Source organism: Taudactylus pleione, unplaced genomic scaffold (genome assembly GCF_031769625.1).
Source record: "Taudactylus pleione unplaced genomic scaffold, aTauple2 ptg000043l, whole genome shotgun sequence".
Classification (NCBI taxonomy): Eukaryota; Metazoa; Chordata; class Amphibia; order Anura; family Myobatrachidae; genus Taudactylus; species Taudactylus pleione.
Genome location: NW_028284445.1, coordinates 15159201 through 15176333, shown reverse-complemented (window position 1 = coordinate 15176333; position 17133 = coordinate 15159201). Strand labels below are relative to the sequence as shown.

Sequence of the window (17133 nt, the reverse complement as noted above, 5' to 3'; positions counted from 1 at the left end):
GACATGCCAGGACTTCTACTCTATGTAATCTCTACCAGGACATGACAGAACTTCTACCCTATGCAATCTCTCCCAGGACATGCCAGGTCCTACCCTATGTAATCTCTCCCAGGACATGTCAGGACTGCTACCCTATGTAATCTCTCCCAGGACATGCGATGACTTCTACGCTATGTAATCTCTCCCAGGACATGCTAGGACTTCTACCCTATGTAATCTCTCCCACGACATGACAGGACTTCTACCCTATGCAATCTCTCCCAGGACATGCCAGGTCCTACCCTATGTAATCTCTCCCAGGACATGTCAGGACTGCTACCCTATGTAATCTCTCCCAGGACATGCTAGGACTTCTACCCTATGTAATCTCTCCCACGACATGTCAGGACTTCTAGCCTATGCAATCCCTTCCAGGACATGCCAGGAATTCTACCCTATGTAATCTCTTCCGTAACATGATAGGACTTCTACCGTATGTAATCTCTCCCATGACATGCTAGGACTTCTACCCTATGTAATCTCTCCCAGGACATGCTAGGACTTCTTCCCTATGTAATCTCTCCCAGGACATGACAGGACTTCTACCCTATGTAATCTCTCCCAGGGCATGCCAGGACTTCTTCCCTATGCAGTCGCTTCCAGGACATGATGAGACCTACCCTATGCAATCTCTCCCAGGACATGCCACGACTTCTACCCTATGTAATCTCTCCCAGGACAATCCAGGACTTCTACCCTATGTAATCTCTTCCAGGACATGACAGGATTTCTACCCTATGTAATCTCTTCCAGGACATGACAGGATTTCTACCCTATGTAATCTCTTCCAGGACATGACAGGATTTCTACCCTATGTAATCTCTCCCAGGACATGACAGGACTGCTACCCTATGTAATCTCTCCCAGGACATGACAGGACTGCTACCCTATGTAATATCTCCCAGGACATGACAGGACTGCTACCCTATGTAATATTTCTGAGGAAATGCCAGGACTTCTACCCTATGTAATCTCTCCCAGGACATGACAGGACTTCTACCCTATGTAATCTCTCCCACGACATGACAGGTCTACTACCCTATGCAATCTCTCTCATTACATGTCAGGACTTCTACCCTATGTAATCTCTCCCATGACATGCCAGGACTTCTACCCTATGCAATCTCTCCCAGGACATGCCAGGATTTCTACCCTATGTAATCTCTCCCAGGATATGTCCTGTGTAATCAAAATCCCCACACTATTCCATTTCTGGTAAGAGAACATTGTATGCACCCCATTCATTGGATGCTGCTAAAGTTTTAAGGGGAGATTTATCAAACCTTCTAAAGAGGACAAGTTCAGGTGGTGCCAATAGCAACCAATCAGCTTCTAGCTATCATTTATCTAGTATATTCTATAAAATTACAGCTACATTCTGATTGGTTGCAGTGAGTAACACCTCCAATTGCCCTCTTTAGAACAGGCGTCACATCGTGTGGTGACACCTAGTGCGGCACCTCTGTTCCCCTTGCGCATGCCCTTTTTGTGGGACGTATCTGCTGGAAAGCCCCCAACCTCTCCAGACACAGGGGGGTATGCATACGTCATCCAACTCTGCTGCTCTGTGACACCATCCTAGGGGGTGACACTAAAATAGCAGAGCAGCTCTGCTAATTTGATGTCTCCACCTCAGATGGTGTCACACTGCACCCCGTACCCCCCTAGTGACACCACTGCTCCTTAGAAAGTTTGATAAATCTCCCCCTTATTCTGTGGCATATGCAATTATTTGACCCTAGATTCTTGTACCTTTCCCCGGTTTTATTATTTTTAGGATAACAGTATTTATCAAATGTCGGTGTTGCAATATAGTCTGTGAAACATCTCTTTTCTCTGATCAAGTAATGAGGCAGCTTTAATTTGTAATTCTCATCACTGGGAGCTGGTGTCAGTGTCACATGGAGGGTGATCATCTCATTTCCAGCATTTCCAAGTTCTCTGGCTTCATAATAAATTACACCATAGTACCAGGCTTATCTATTTAAAGCAAAACTATAAAAAGCAAAGCCGCAACTATTATTAAAGGCAGAGACTGTTCTAATAACAATTCATTGGGTCACAAGTTCAAGAACAATCCCGTCTATCAAGAGTCTTGGTAAACTCACCATCTTTGTTTCAAGAAATTCCATTCCTTTCCCAACTTCGTACGAGAAATAGAGCAAATCTTCAAAGGTGAGAATGTTCAGGTCCTCCTCGTCATACTTCCTGATGTTTTGGTATTTCATTTCTTTGGCAAAGGATAATTCAAAAAATTTATTTTAAGATGTCACATGAAAGAACAGCTCGCGAATATACATCTCATGCAAAAAGTTGGAACTTTGTCACTCTCTAGGTAACATCATTGGTTTTTAAAATTTCTCTCTCACAGTGGTGAAAGTGGAGGACCACCAGTTTAATTTCATCAAACCACCCTATTGGGTTAGGGAATTTTTAATTGACAATCTTTGTATTTTCATAATCTATTTGTTGACTGTGATCACAACAAAGCCAGGGCTGTGTAATATGTTAAGCAGCGCAAACAAAAATAAGAAAAAAGTTCAAAATACTTACAGTACAAAAAATGACAGAACATAGGATACAAGCTATATAACCACTGCGGCATATAATGTAGTAATAATACCCACAATAGCAGTAACGGCTGAACCAAGAGGCTCGGTGCTGTTGATGTTAATAGAGAGGATGGGACAGTATAAGTGAGAGAAGGAAAAGGGGAAAGAGGGCCCTGCTCGTGAGAGCTTACAATAATAAGTAAATCACCTTTCAGTGATCCTGTACCCAACAAGTGGGTGGATGAACAGGATCCAAGTTTCTGGTGAGAGATGGGAGATAGGGCAACAGAGGCGCACTGGTGACAGGGAAAGTGCTTGGTGGGGGGGGGTCATCGGCAGCATAACCATCGATAGCCAATGGTTTTAAACAATCAATGTAAAACAGTGATAGTTTAACCATCGATGGACGCCAGTTGCTCATGCCGCGACCTCCATCGGACTGCTGAAGCAGATGTTCACCATCTTTGCACTAGGGTGGGAGGTAGCCACCCTAGTGCTAGGAGAAGAAAACAGGGGAAGAAGGCCCAGGTTGGGTACAGGATGCCGGCGCTCAGGATCCCAGCGATCACAATCCTAACAGAAGGAGGTAAGTCTACTACTCTTTCCCTACCCCTAACCCTACCTCTCTGTAGCCTAAACCCAACACTCCCCCCCGCAGCCTAACCCTCCCCCCGCAGACTAAACCTAACCCTCTGCAGCCTAACCCTAACCCTCCCCCTTGTGCCTAACCCTAATCCCTAACCTTCCCCCTAACCCCAATACTTATCATTGAGATGCCGGCAGTCGGGATGTTGGCACCAGGATTCTTTTTCTTTTTTTTTTTTAAATTCCGTTTTTATTAGAATAATAAAACAGTACAGTGTCCATTCAATCTTGATGAAAAAACAATCTGTTTACACAGCATTATATCAAGTCTCGACATAGCAAGAATAATTAACATTGCTATACACAACAATATGTAAATGAGGAGACATTCAAGATAATATTCACATCAAATTTCTGAACTGCAGAACAAAAAAGACTGGGTGAGAGAAAAAATAAAAGGTGGTTATTTGACCTTAGAGGACACCCTTATAAAGAAAGAAAAACTGTATATTTTATTACATAATAAATCAGTTTGCATCAACACATGTAGAGATATAATTGGTATATGTACTTGTTGAGTTATATTCAAACCAAGATAGAAAAAGGTCTTCCATTAACATATAATACTCTAATCTAGAGAACCAAGAACCATATCTTGCAAGTAGGGGGGACAGATGATCTCCAAAGAATGGGTATCGACGCTCGGGCCGCATTACCTAGATGGCGTAGCAGTGATTTTTTTACAACGGAATGGGAGAATGAGTTAGCAACCAAAAGATCGGAATACAGCGCAGCAGCGGCCGGCTTATAAAAATATCACAAATTTACAAACTGGCTGCGGCTGCAGTTGGCGGGCCCCTACAAGCTTCGGGCCCTTGGGCAACTGCCCATCAAGCCCAATGGAAGAGATGGCCCTGGTTGAATGTATATCCCCTCCAATTCCACCCACTGCTTAACCTCCCGGCCCCTGGTCCAATCCAACACCCTATTTAAATGAATTGCATGATGATAATTTTTAATGTCAGGTAGTTGAAACCCTCCTCTGCGAGTGGATCTCGTTAGAAATAATCATTTGATCCTGGGTCTCTTACGGGACCAGATAAATTGTTGAATCAAAAGCAGTATGGAGCCGAACCAGGAACCAGGAACGGCTATCGGCAATGTCTGGAGGACATATAATAACTTACGGAGGGTGTTCATTTTGACGACTCCCATCCTTCCCAGCCACGAAAGTTGTTTAAAGTGCCATCTGCTAAAGTCTGCTCGCAATACTTTAAGGACATAATTTAGCGAGACTAATAAAGATAAATTTTGAGACAGTTTGATACCCAAATAAGTGATATGTGAGTTCTGCCACTGAAAGGGGAAAGAGCGTTTTAACCCTACCATTTGTAAGGAAGGAGTTGATATATTAAGGGCGCAAGACTTGGACATATTAATTTTAAAATCTGAAAGTGTACTATATAAGTCAAATTCCCACATCAGGTGTGGAAGGGATGCCTCAGGATATGAGACCAATGCCAAGATATCATCTGCGAACATAGCTAATTTGTACTCTACGTCGCCCATCCATAGGCCGGAAATTTGTTTATTGTCCTGATTGCTCTAGCTAGCGCTTCTATACAAAGAACAAAAATCAGTGGGGACACTGGGCAACCCTGTCTCGTCCCATTACTTATTGAAAATGGATCAGAAAGAGAGCCGTTGATACGAACCCTAGCAGTGGGCATACTATATAGAGCCAAGATCCTGTGCAATGCTTGAGGACCAAGCCCGATATGCTCCAACACAGACCTCATAAAATGCCAACTCACCCTATCAAATGCCTTCTCGGCGTCAGTGGAAAGCATAATAGTAGGAATCTGACTACTGGAAGCTAAGTGGATTAGATTTAGTACTTTAGTGGTGTTATCCTTGGCCTCTCGGCCAAGGACAAATCCCACCTGGTCGCTATGTGAGGGGAGAAGGCCATTCAGTCTATTTGCCATTAGTTTTGCAAATAATTTTAAATCCACGTTTAAGAGGGAAATAGGTCTGTAGCTGGAGCATACCGAGGGATCCTTACCCTGCTTAGGGATCACAGTTATGTGAGCTTCCAAGGACTGGGGGGGAAAGTGGGAATCGGTATGAAATACCGCCGGCAGCTCCTGGCCGACAACAGCAGAGTTCCCGGCAGTGGAAGCCCAACAGCGGTGGAAATCCCGATTGTGGATAGGTAAGTACTAACTAACCTAACCTAACCCCCTAACCCTCCTTAGGGGTGCCTATCCCTAACCTCCCCCCAAGTGCCTAACCCTAATCCCCCCTCTAAGTGCCTAACCCTAACCCCTCCCTTCCCCGCTGCCTAAACCTAAGTCCACTGAGGGGGTGCCTAACCCTAACCCTCCCTCCCCCTAGCCTAACCCTAACCCTCCCGGGGGTGCCTAACCCTAAGTTCCCCCCAGGTGCCCTAAACCTAACCCTCCCCCCCCAGCTGCTGTCCGCTCGCGGCGCCTGGCATCCCTTCGATCGGGATGCCGGGCACCGCTCTCTACATCTAGACGCCCGGCATTTCATCCCCGCCGCGTATTGACAGTCGGGAAGCCGGCTGCCGGTGTTAAGGCAGCCGGCTTCCCGATTGTATACCGAAAAGTGAGTTTCTGCTGATATACAATTGAAAGCTTGCAGAAGTCTGGGAGCCACAATATCTTTGAATGTTTTATAATAAATTATGGTGTATCCATCTGGACCAGGGCTCTTGCCCGATGGCATAGATGAGATGGCATGTTCTAGTTCTTGAAGAGTAAAGGGCTTTTCAAGTGCATCGCGATCATGAAGCGAAAAATGGGGTATGTTACATTTGCCAGATAATCTTTAGCACTTAATAAGCAGGAAGCAGGGTCTGCTGCATTAGGGGCTTTATTCAGATTATATAAGGTTGTGTAATATTTTTTTAAAACAAGATGCTATTTCAGAGGTCTTAAAATGAAGAGAACCAGTTTCATCTTTCATGGAGCTAATAAATGAATTCGCCCTCTGAGACCTGAGCGCATGAGCAAGGAAGCCCTCCCAGTTTGTTTCCCCACTGATAGTATCTGCAGTTACATCTACGGAGAGAGAGTTGGGCGCTGTCAGAGAGTAGTCTCTTCAGCTGAGTTCTGGCATCTGTCAGCTCGGCATACTTTGGCCCGGACAGTGTAGATTTATGCAAGGATTCTAAAGAATGAATCAGCTGCAATAGACTCGCTATACATTGCAATTTTTGTTTTTTCATATGGGAGCCAAGCTGGATAATCTTGCCTTGCAATACACACTTATGAGCTTCCCATAAGGTAATTTTAGAGACATCATCAGTGTCGTTAGTGGAAAAAAAATCAATAAGGGTTTTGTTGATTTCATCTCTACAAGTAATATCCTGCAGTAAAGATTCATTTAGACGCCAGGTCCACTGACTAGGAGATTGATGCTGAGCTGACAGGGTTATTGATATGTGGGCATGGTCCGACCAAGTAATTGAGCCAATCGAGGCATCTAAAGGAGTGGGAGGTGTTTGTGACTTAGAAACAAATAATCTAGTTGTGTGTATGTTTTGTGGGGATAGGAATAAAACGAATAGTCACGGCCTAAATTGTGAGAGATCCTCCATGTATCAGCCAGCTGAAGGTCGTGGAACAGTTTCCTGACCCTGCTATATTTCTGTTGGGAATATCTGGGGGCTTTAGTCGAGATATCGAGAGTTGGGTCAAGAATCCAATTAAGGTCTACCCCCAAAACTGTAATCCCGGAACATAGAGATTCAAGCTTCGGAAGGTGAGATTGAAAAAAAGAGGTTTGGTCCTGATTAGGGGCGAAAACCACAATGAAAGTATAGGGTTGGTTATATAGGGTTGGTTATATATTTTACAATTTATTAGAAGTATCCTACCCGGGACTGGTTTGTGGACCGAGGTTATAGAAATTTGAAGATCGCTACTCCCTTGGTTTTGCTACCTTGGGTGTTACAATAATATGCGAGTGGGTATCGATAATTGGTTAGGGATGGGCTGCGAGCCAAAACTTTAAAATGAGTCTCTTGTATCAGTGTAACATCTAAACTCTCAGCCCAGAGGGATCTCAGTAGAGTAGATCTTTTCTCAGGTGTGTTGAGGCCTCGGGCATTACTCGAGTGTATTTTAATTGTACTTGGGGAGGTCATGTAATTTGTGAAGATACAAAACATACATCAGTCCTCAAAATGGTCAAAAGAAGAAAAAACAAATAAAAACAGTTACATCTGAAAAGGAACGTAAAGTGAAACATGAGAGAGAAAGAAATTGCAAAAACAGGGTTAAACCCGCAGTGGAGAAACTGGCACTCTGGGGAGCCACAGACCCAATAGGCATTTGAGCCGAGGGCGGGTGTGGGGTTAGGGAGTCACCACGCGGGGTATAATAGATAATCAAACAATAATGTCACAATAAGACATAACATATAGATGTCTAACATTAGTTATTGATTTATAAGAAAAAACACACCTAGTTTGTCAAAAATATCCAGAATGGTATCGTAATGGATCATCAGAGAAAAAAAAGAATATTCATTTTAAACTATCCATTACTTTAAATATTCAAAAGACCAAACTAGTAGATAAGGCAAACATTTGGCAGGCAATAAAATCTACAATTAGGTGGATCTCACCCGCTCTTGACGGAGGAGAAATCGAGACCGAGAGTATATAAGTTCAGTCAGGTGGCTTCTTCAGACAGTGAAGGTGACGAAGTGTGTGGCCTCCTCCTGGAGCCACGAACTTCTTGCCAAGGAGGGTTATTCTCAGGTCTTTGAGGTAGTTGCAAATCAGGCAGATCGAATTCCCAATTAGGGACATTAAGCTTTGGTATTCCAAGTCCAGAACAAAATCAAGGCAGATCAACATACAAGGTTAAAGAATGTGTTTTTCCAGCCAAAGATACTTGGAGGTTAAAGGGGAAGCCCCATCTGTATTTCAGTTGGTGCTTGCGGAGTTCATCCGTGATAGGTTTAAGGAATTTACGCTGCTGAAGCGTATGCCAGGATAGATCTTGGAATATTTGGATCACTGCACCATTGAAGTCAATTCCGTCTAATTGTTGTGCTTTGCGCATAAGTTCATCTTTCTGTGAGTAGTAGTGTAGACGACATATGGCATCACGAGGGCGGTCAGCTTGGAGAGATCTTGGTTTTAAGGCTCGATGAGCTCTATCAAAAGTAATAAGCTCATTCGGATCATTCCCCAAAATTTTGTTGAATATCTTGGTGAGTGCATCTATCTGACCATGTTGGGGGACTTCTTCTAGGAGACCTCTAATACCAACGCTGTTTCTCCATTCCCTATTATCGAGATCTGTCATCCTGAGATTGATAGCATGAATTTCTTTTGTTTGGGCAGAAATGACATCTTTCAAGGATTTCAAGTAGGCATCTGTGGATTCTTGAAAGTTTTCTAGAGATGTGACTTGGTCCGAAATCTGCGATATGTCTTTCCGAACAATAGCAAGTTCCTGCCAAATGGTATCTTGGAGATCTTGTTTTGTGGGTAAGGTCTTCATGAAAGACATAATGTCCTGGAGATCTGTGTCCTTCTCAGAGGACGTCTGGGGTTGGTCTTCCTGGAATAGGGACATTGTAGGGGTTGATGAGGAGGAAAGGGGGCTGGACGTCGCTGGATCTACCTTGACCCTGACCGGAGTAGTATGAAGAAATGGTCTCAGATCTGCCTGAGAATGGGGCCCTTTCGGTAGAGGTGTGTTGCCTTTTTGAGATGTTTTTTTATTTTTGACCATAATGTAGCATGAAACGAAGATCAGTAAATAGTAGCATAGGTCACAGTAAGCGACATCAGGTTGCAGACATGTTACATAGGTAAGGATCCCTCTTACGGTGACTCCCTGTTGCCTGGCATCACACCGACATTAAGTCACATCGAGTAGCAAATCAGAGAGCAGCTATGTAGTCTCCCAGCTGACCTACGCAACAGTGAAACAACCAGGTAAACTCTGGGAAGTGACTTCTATCTGGGAACTTCCAGAAATTCAATATATCCTCCTGTTGCTATAAAGTGCGTTGATGTAGGTGGTTGTCTGTGAAGTCTCTGGGGAACATCTGCCTACAGTCCAGAGCAGAGTCAGTAGCTGGGTGCTGGATGAAAAGGCTGTAGGGCTGGCTGATATGGGGCACCCGTGTCTAGAGAGGTGCTTGTGGTGACACGTGTATTGTGTCACATGGGCCGTGAGGTGCCGCCGGGTCCTGTGAGAAATCAAGGCCCGGGATGTATGGGGAGACTAGGCTGCATATCAGGGCGGCTGCTATGTGGTCTCTTCACTACTCCTGCTCAGCAGCACTGGCACTAACTGTTCAGGAAATGCTGCGGCCGTAGACAGCACCGTTAGGCATGCGGGAGCATCAGCCTTCCCCACTAGAGAAGCCAGGAGGCAGACGGAGGACGAGCTGTAGGGAGCCGTGTACACCGCTTCCGCGCCTGTGGATGGAGCCGCCTCACTGCAGTCGGGTTGTTTAATATGCGGTGATGGGGACTCTTCAAGTCGAGTTGGGCCACCGGGGGGTAGCTTAATCCATGCAGGCTCGCCCGGTCGCATCAGTACTCAAGGCCGGGGATCCCAGGGGACGGACAGGCCGCAATCCACGGAGACAGAGGAGCCGTCTCCCAATTCCGCAGCAGTGTCCCCCGTTGACAGTGGATGAGAGGCAGGTAGAGTGTAGTCTCTAATAAGGTCCTGTTGGGCTCATTTCTCTCCCTTATGGAGTCCCAGCCAGGAGCCGAAGCAGACATGTCTGTTCCTGATGGCTGCCAGGCCACCCCCCGGCACCAGGATTCTTACTGGTGTTGGGATTCTGGCGCTGGCATTCTGACAGCCAGGATAATAACTACATTCCAAAGACCCTGCCCGTGACGGCTTACAGTCTAAAGGGCAAGCCCAGTGACAAGAGAGTACAAGGGCAACCCTTGTACCGGGCCCTTAGATTCCGAGGGGCCCCATGCTAATGTGAGGAGAGTAACTTGAAGGGTGAACTAGAAGAGAGAGACAGTAAGTAGTAGGTCAGAATGGTAGAGAATTGAGTTTATGAGGTGTTCTTATGAAGAGGTGAGATTGAAGACACACATTTTAAGTTTAATATACAGAATAAAAAGTTATTTTCAACAAAAAAAAAATCTGTTTTCTTGATTTACATATTTTATACCTTTGATTTGCAGGGTCTCAGTGCATCCAGAAGTCAGGTCCCGGTTATGCTGATTTTTCTCACGTTCCTGGTCAGTGTTTATCCAGGTATAGGAGCAGTTGCTTATTGATGTCACAGTTCTAGGTCTATTGAGGGGTAAAATAAACAAGTTCACTTTGGATGTCAAAACCAAGGGGAAGCCAAACACATTTGTAAAAAACAACGTATGTAAATATTACAACTAATATGAATACTTTTTTCTGTTTTTGTAAAAAACAACGTATGTAAATATTACAACTAATATGAATACTTTTTTCTTTTTTTTTTAAGATAATCCTATATTTTATGTGCCTTGACAAAATCCTGTACAGTATGTAGTATTTTTTACTAGCTGGGATCATTTTCTCACTCCTATTCCATATTGATATCTGGTGATATATGGAAATGGAATATACACAACTTTTTTATTACAATTTAAAATGAAAAAATATTTCACTGTTTTTTTACAGAACGTCTTAGACAATTGTTTGGCTATGGGCTTTAAAAGACAATCTGGAGAGTTTGTGATATGTCCAGGGCCAGCCCCCTCCTCCCCTCATGAAGAATAGAACGCTGAAAGTGTGTATCTGGGCCAGCCAATCTGGGGCCTGTTATTGACAATAGGGCATGGTCATACTCCAAAATGGTTGTTGGTATCCTCTATTACCCGGCCCTGATAGATCTCCCAGCAGCCCTGAGCATGACAGCTGCCTGCTGTCCCTAATTTGATAAACTTAACTTTTTAAGACTTGCCCCTGGGACTGTTCCAATTCTCCAGCACATACCAACTGCCAGTTGTACATTTTTATTTTGGTTCATGTTAGATGTAATTCTTACACCGTTCTTATTCTCAAGACTTAAAATGTCATGGCAGCATTTAAAGTACAAAAAAGTATTTTATAATAACACAATCTAGTATACTGTATATAATTATAATATGATGGGGATTGCAGTGGTCCTGCAGATACAGGGCCTGATTTTGAGATGGGAGTATAGAAAAAAGAGCAAATAACTGTGCACCTTGGTAAATCTATGCTGCACTGCAGGTGGGGCAGATATAAAATGTGCCTAAAAGCACACATCCACTAGATGACAGGCAAAAGACTTCATGATTACGACATTGTAACCGTGCAGTTATTTGTCTGCCTGTGATGTGCCTAAACTGAACGAGCAGTCGTTCAGTGAAGGCACATCAATCATCTGCAAACATGTTGAACCTGACAATATCGTCAGGTTGTACAACATATTTGATAGATGTCTAAACGACCAGCTGGAGCGCGCATCGCTGGTCATTTTAGACTTTTTTTTTTTTTACACAATTTGCAAACGATTTTCAAACGATCAACCGATAACAATAACATTATCATTCAATCGCTATATTTAATTGTTTAGTGGAAATGTGCCTTTAGAGATTTAGGCCTTCATTCAGAGGCGGCCGTACGGTCTACGACCGCACGTCCGCCTCGATGTTTGTCAAGTGCGCATGCGCACGAGGGAGCCGGCTCCTTCGTGTGCATGCGTGAGACCCGCTACGACCGACAGCGCCGGTCGTAGTGGGTCTCTTTACAAAGGAGGCGAGCTGTCGATGTTGATTGACAGCTCGCCCCGTTTGGAAGGCGGGCCGGGGGGGTGGCAGCCCAAACGGAGGCGTTCCCATGGGAACACCTACCGTTTGGGGGAGGCCCCACTGACATCACTGACATCACATCACTGACATCACAGAAGCTCTCCGGGGCTTACGACAAGTGAGACCCTACCCTAGGGTCTCGTCGTAAGCCCCGATGGTCGCGATGGTCTCTGACCATCGCGACCATCACCCTAGCGGTCGTTAGAACTGTGGGTGTAAACCCACAGCCTAACGACCGAAACAGAGGCAGGCGGTCAGGATGCAAGCGGTCGCCCAGTTTCTGAGCGACCGCTGGCATCCTCCGACCGCCTCTGAATGAGGCCCTTAGATTTGGGAGGGGCGCAAATCTAACTTGCAGTGTAAACATAAATCTGTCCAACGTTTGTGGGCTATATGCAAAAGCAGCCAGTATTTACCCTGCATGCAAAAATAATAAATGTACTTGTACCACTAGCATTTTTTTGCATTACTCCCAGAATGTATGAGGGGCCTGATTCATCTATGTACACTATTTCAATGCATTTCAAACTATTTCAGTTGAGCGATTATTGGTGGACGGCACATGTCTCTTAGCTTGTTGCCTGGATCTGCGAGGCTGCCGGTGGGCATCACAATACATATCCAGGCGGCTGTAGCTACGTACAAAATTGCAGCTGCAGGGGGAGATATACTAAGCACTGGAAAGTGATAAATTACAAAGTGATCAACTACCAGCCACTCAGCTCCTAACTGTCATGTTACAGGCTGTTTGAAAAATGAGAGATAGGAGCTGATTGGTTAGTAGTTTATCGCTCTCCAATTTATCACTTTCCAGAGCTTAGTACATCTGCCCCTTAGTGTTCACATCTGAATCAGGCCCCCTTATAACAAGCCTAGATACAGTGACTTAACAGCAATGTGTCCCTGGACATTGGCAATTAGGCATGAGAGAGAGTTCTTTCATTTACCTATATTGAACTACAATCCAGACACCCTGTGTATGGGGAAAGGAGTCGTAAATTATGACTATAATAGATCTACCACCTCTGACAAATGCTTATAGCTTAAAAGAACATAAATTCCCTTTATCACAGGCATGACCTCTACAGTTACACCCACAGTATAAAAGCTTTCCGAGCAGTACATTATAGAAATATCACAATGAATTGGTTTAGGCTTGTATAGGAAGGAATGAGTACAAAGAATGGTAAAACAGCTGTATCATACCTGAATTTTTCCTCCTGGTTCAAATTATGGTAAAAAGTGAAATTATTATCTTTAATAACATCAGACCAGGTTTTGTGGAACATCTCTCTGTTTCTTTTCAAATAATTGAGGAGATCACCATGGCGACAGTATTCAAAAATAAGGTATGTTGGACCTGTAATAATAATGGGAATAAAATAAAATATTGCTCAATACTTGTTACAGCCGCTAAAGACATGTGCAATGTAACACAGATGTATTTATAGAAATGAAAAAAATCCATACACACGAGCACAGAATACCACATATATAATCATACTACTCACACACTACACAGCACACACCCATGACTCACAACATAACAACCCCACACCTTCACCCTTGCACCAGCACCATAGGGCTAGTGCTCTGTACCTTTTATTACATATCCTATATAGTAGAAGCGTGGTACTCAGAGGCGGGCTGGGCCGGGGGGCAGGGTGTGTCTCTGTGACACAGGCTGCACCGCGTGTGTAGCGCTGACCGGACGGGGGGCCTGATTCAGACCCGGTCGCAAGCGGTGAGCGCTCGCAACCGGGCCGATGGTGGCCCACAGCACATGTGCATGACGGAGCCGGCTCCGTCGTGCGCATGCGCGAGACCCGGCTAGCGATGGGCCTGTTGAGTGACAGCTCGCCCCCTTTGGTGGGCGGGCCGGGGGGTGGCTACCCAAACGGAGGCATTCCCATGAGAACGCCTGCCGTTTGGGGGCGGCCCCATTGACATCACAAGTGATGTCAGTGGAGAGCTTCCGGCTCTGTTAGAGCCGAAAGATCTCTGGGGCTTGCGAGGAACGAGACCCTACCACAAGGGTCTCGTCGATGGTCACGATGGTCTTGACTATAGCTATACGAGCCAAGAGGCCGCTCCAAAAAAAAAAAAGCCCGGCCCTGATTCAGAGCGAGCGCTCTGTCAGAGCAAGCGGCTCTGAATCAGGCCCGGAGTTCGGTCAGCGCTACACTGACTAACACACAGCCCCCGGGTCCGGCAGCTGTGTGTTTGTTTTGATCAGCAGCCAATGAGAGTCTGAGAGACTGACAGACTTTCATTAGCTGCTGCTGCGCCCACTGCGGGAGCCACTCCATCTTCCGGCTCCCGCAGTGGGTAATGGGAGAGGCGCCATGACGTCTCTCCCATAATGCAGAGCGGGCCGGCCCGGGAGGTCAGACGGAGGAGCGGATGGCGGGGGCGGGAGCGGGGATTCAGGTAAGTGTTTTTTTTTTATTATGTGTGTCTTCTGGGAAGGTGCTGGCACTACAAGGGGGAGACCACTACTGGGGGGCACTGCAAGGGGGGGACTACTACTACTGGGGGCAATACAAGGGGGGGACTACTACTACTGGGGGCACTACAAGGAGGGGACTACTACTACTGGGGGCACTACAAGGGGGGGACTACTACTACTGGGGGCACTACAAGGGGGGACTACTACTACTGGGGGCACTACAAGGGGGGGGACTACTACTACTGGGGACTACTACTACTGGGGGCAATACAAGGGGGGCACTACTACTACTACTGGGGGCACTACGAGGGGGGACTACTACTACTGGGGGCACTACAAGTGGGGCACTACTGCTAGGGGCACTACAAGGGGAGGGGACTACTACTAGGGGCACTGCATAGGGGGGAGGGGACTACTACTATGGGCACTACATAGGGGGGAGGGGACTACCACTGGGGGCACTGCATTGAGGGACCACTGCTGTGGGCTCTATATAAAGGGCAATACTGGGGGTACTGCAAAGGGGGGAGACTACAACTGGGGCCACTATTTAAGGGGCACTGCATGAGGGTTACCACTATTGGGGGCACTCCATGGGGGTGGACAGCTACTGGGGGCACTATATAAGGGGCACTGCATAGGGGGTACCACTATAGGGGGCACTGCATAAGGGGCTTACTACTGGGGGCACAAGGGGCACTGCACAGGGGGGACCACTACTGGGGGCACTATATAAGAGGCTAAGAGGCTTACTACTGGCGGCACAAGGGGCACTGCACAGGGGGAACCACTATTGGGGGAACTGTATAAGGGGCACTGCATAGGGGGATCACTACTGGGGGCACTTCTGGAGGCCTGCATAAGTCCTCTCCTGGGGCACAGGGGGACACTGCATATGGGCACCACGACAGGGGGCTGCACCTTATCTTTATATTTAATTTCCATTAATCCCATATTGACCCGCCTCCTCCCTGGAAAACTTGAGGGTGGGGGGGGAGCGCCGTAGCACGCACATTCTTCGGGCACCCTGGCTACACGCTACTCCTCTGCCAGGGCCACCTGCATGCATTTGCCCCCCAGGCTAAAATTTGCCAACCTACCCCTGGTGGTACTCCTACAGTGCAGAGCTGCACCTCCCCCCCATACAACGCCATCACACACACCAATACCTGTGTAGCGCAGTTACTACCGTTGCATAGAACTTCTCCACTTGTCCTCTTTAGAAGAATGAATACATCATCCCTTAGAGAGGACCATAACATACTACCTGCAGAGGGGTCCTGGATTCACACCAAGTTGTGAATTACCAATTGGCTACAGCTAGAATAGTCTCTTGTTATATCCTACTTGTTGGTAACTGTCAGCGTACACTGATCCAGTGACGACGTGCACCATTTAGGGGTCTATTTACTAAGCAGTGTTGGGAGACAGAGTGAATAGTGATAAGAAAGTGATAAGGTGCCAGCCAATCAGCTCCCAACTGTCATTTTTCAAACACAGCCTGTGAGATGACAGTTGGGAGCTGATTGGCTGGCACCTTATCACTTTGTTATCACTTTTCACTCTGTCTCCTAACACGGCTTAGTAACTAGACCCCTTAATCACCACTGTAATCTGCTATTAATTGGTAATATAAAAGTAGTGTGCTCGATTTCAGAACACAGAGACATTAATCAGACTGTCCTCGGTTTAAGGAACCAAAACTACAATCTTTTGCCGATTTTTCCATGCCATCGTATAATGCCCCAACATTTCCTGCTTACTTTGGCACAGTCTGGTAGTGAGCTCACCCATGAGGAGACTGTGTTATTAACAGACTGCAAACAGTATAGTGATATGTTCAAAGTGACTTTCTTCCCCTATTGTATCATATAATAGGCAAGTGTGCAAAATTAATTTGGTTGGTATTGACCCTTCTGCACTTCTGATATTATTGGGGTTTGTGGGTGTCACCATAGGTAGGGATCATCCCTGCTATCTACAAGCCTGAGCTCAGTCTGGGTTACTGTCATAACAAAACATAGGAATATATATACACATAAGGTACAAAGAGGGTTATTCACCTGACGTAGTACATGCTCCCAGCAGATTGACTATATTATCATGGTGTCCAATCTGAGTCATCATCTTTAGCTCTGACATTAAGGCATCTTTTTCTGAAACGTCAGGGTTTTCTGTAATGCAAGGATATTTATAAGCATTGTGAGCTCTATCTGAAATCTGATGTCACACAGTCAGGTCTCTCATTATTTGAAACTTAAAGACCTGACCCAGTGGCGTAAGTTCATCCCAGACGCCCGAAGACAAATTAAAATTTGGTGCCCCCTGTCACAGCCATTGGAATGCCAGACGTGTCACACTGACATAATCTGAGGAGCAGCGACACCAATGAGTAGGGACAGGCTATATATAGACGGAGGCGGCAGCTGACGGTCTGACACAGAGCTCTCCACTAGTGTATAGTGGCTTCTCAGGTGCCAGGAAGATGTATTGGGTGGCCGTGACGGTACACTCCGGGTACATAGTTACAGCCCTAAGTGAGATGAATATATTGTGGGCAATGGAGGAGGTGCCCCTTCAGCGCTGGTACCCGGCAGAAGGCGCCTTCATTGACTCCCATAGTTCTGCCACTGACCTTCTATATTTATACTGGATATATACAGTTTCTT

General features: G+C 45.9%; 1 protein-coding gene across 1 annotated transcript in view; it reads right to left on the bottom strand.

The window, feature by feature from the left end:
• FLT3 (fms related receptor tyrosine kinase 3) overlaps window positions 1–17133 on the bottom strand; it is a 210091-nt gene that overhangs the window by 93336 nt on the left and 99622 nt on the right. Inside the window, exons 14-17 of the mRNA XM_088460269.1 lie at window positions 16528–16638; window positions 13222–13375; window positions 10371–10495; window positions 2148–2269 (exon numbers count right to left, since the gene is read on the bottom strand). Of these exons, the coding sequence (XP_088316395.1) occupies window positions 2148–2269; window positions 10371–10495; window positions 13222–13375; window positions 16528–16638 (512 nt within the window). The remainder of the gene's footprint in view (window positions 1–2147; window positions 2270–10370; window positions 10496–13221; window positions 13376–16527; window positions 16639–17133) is intronic.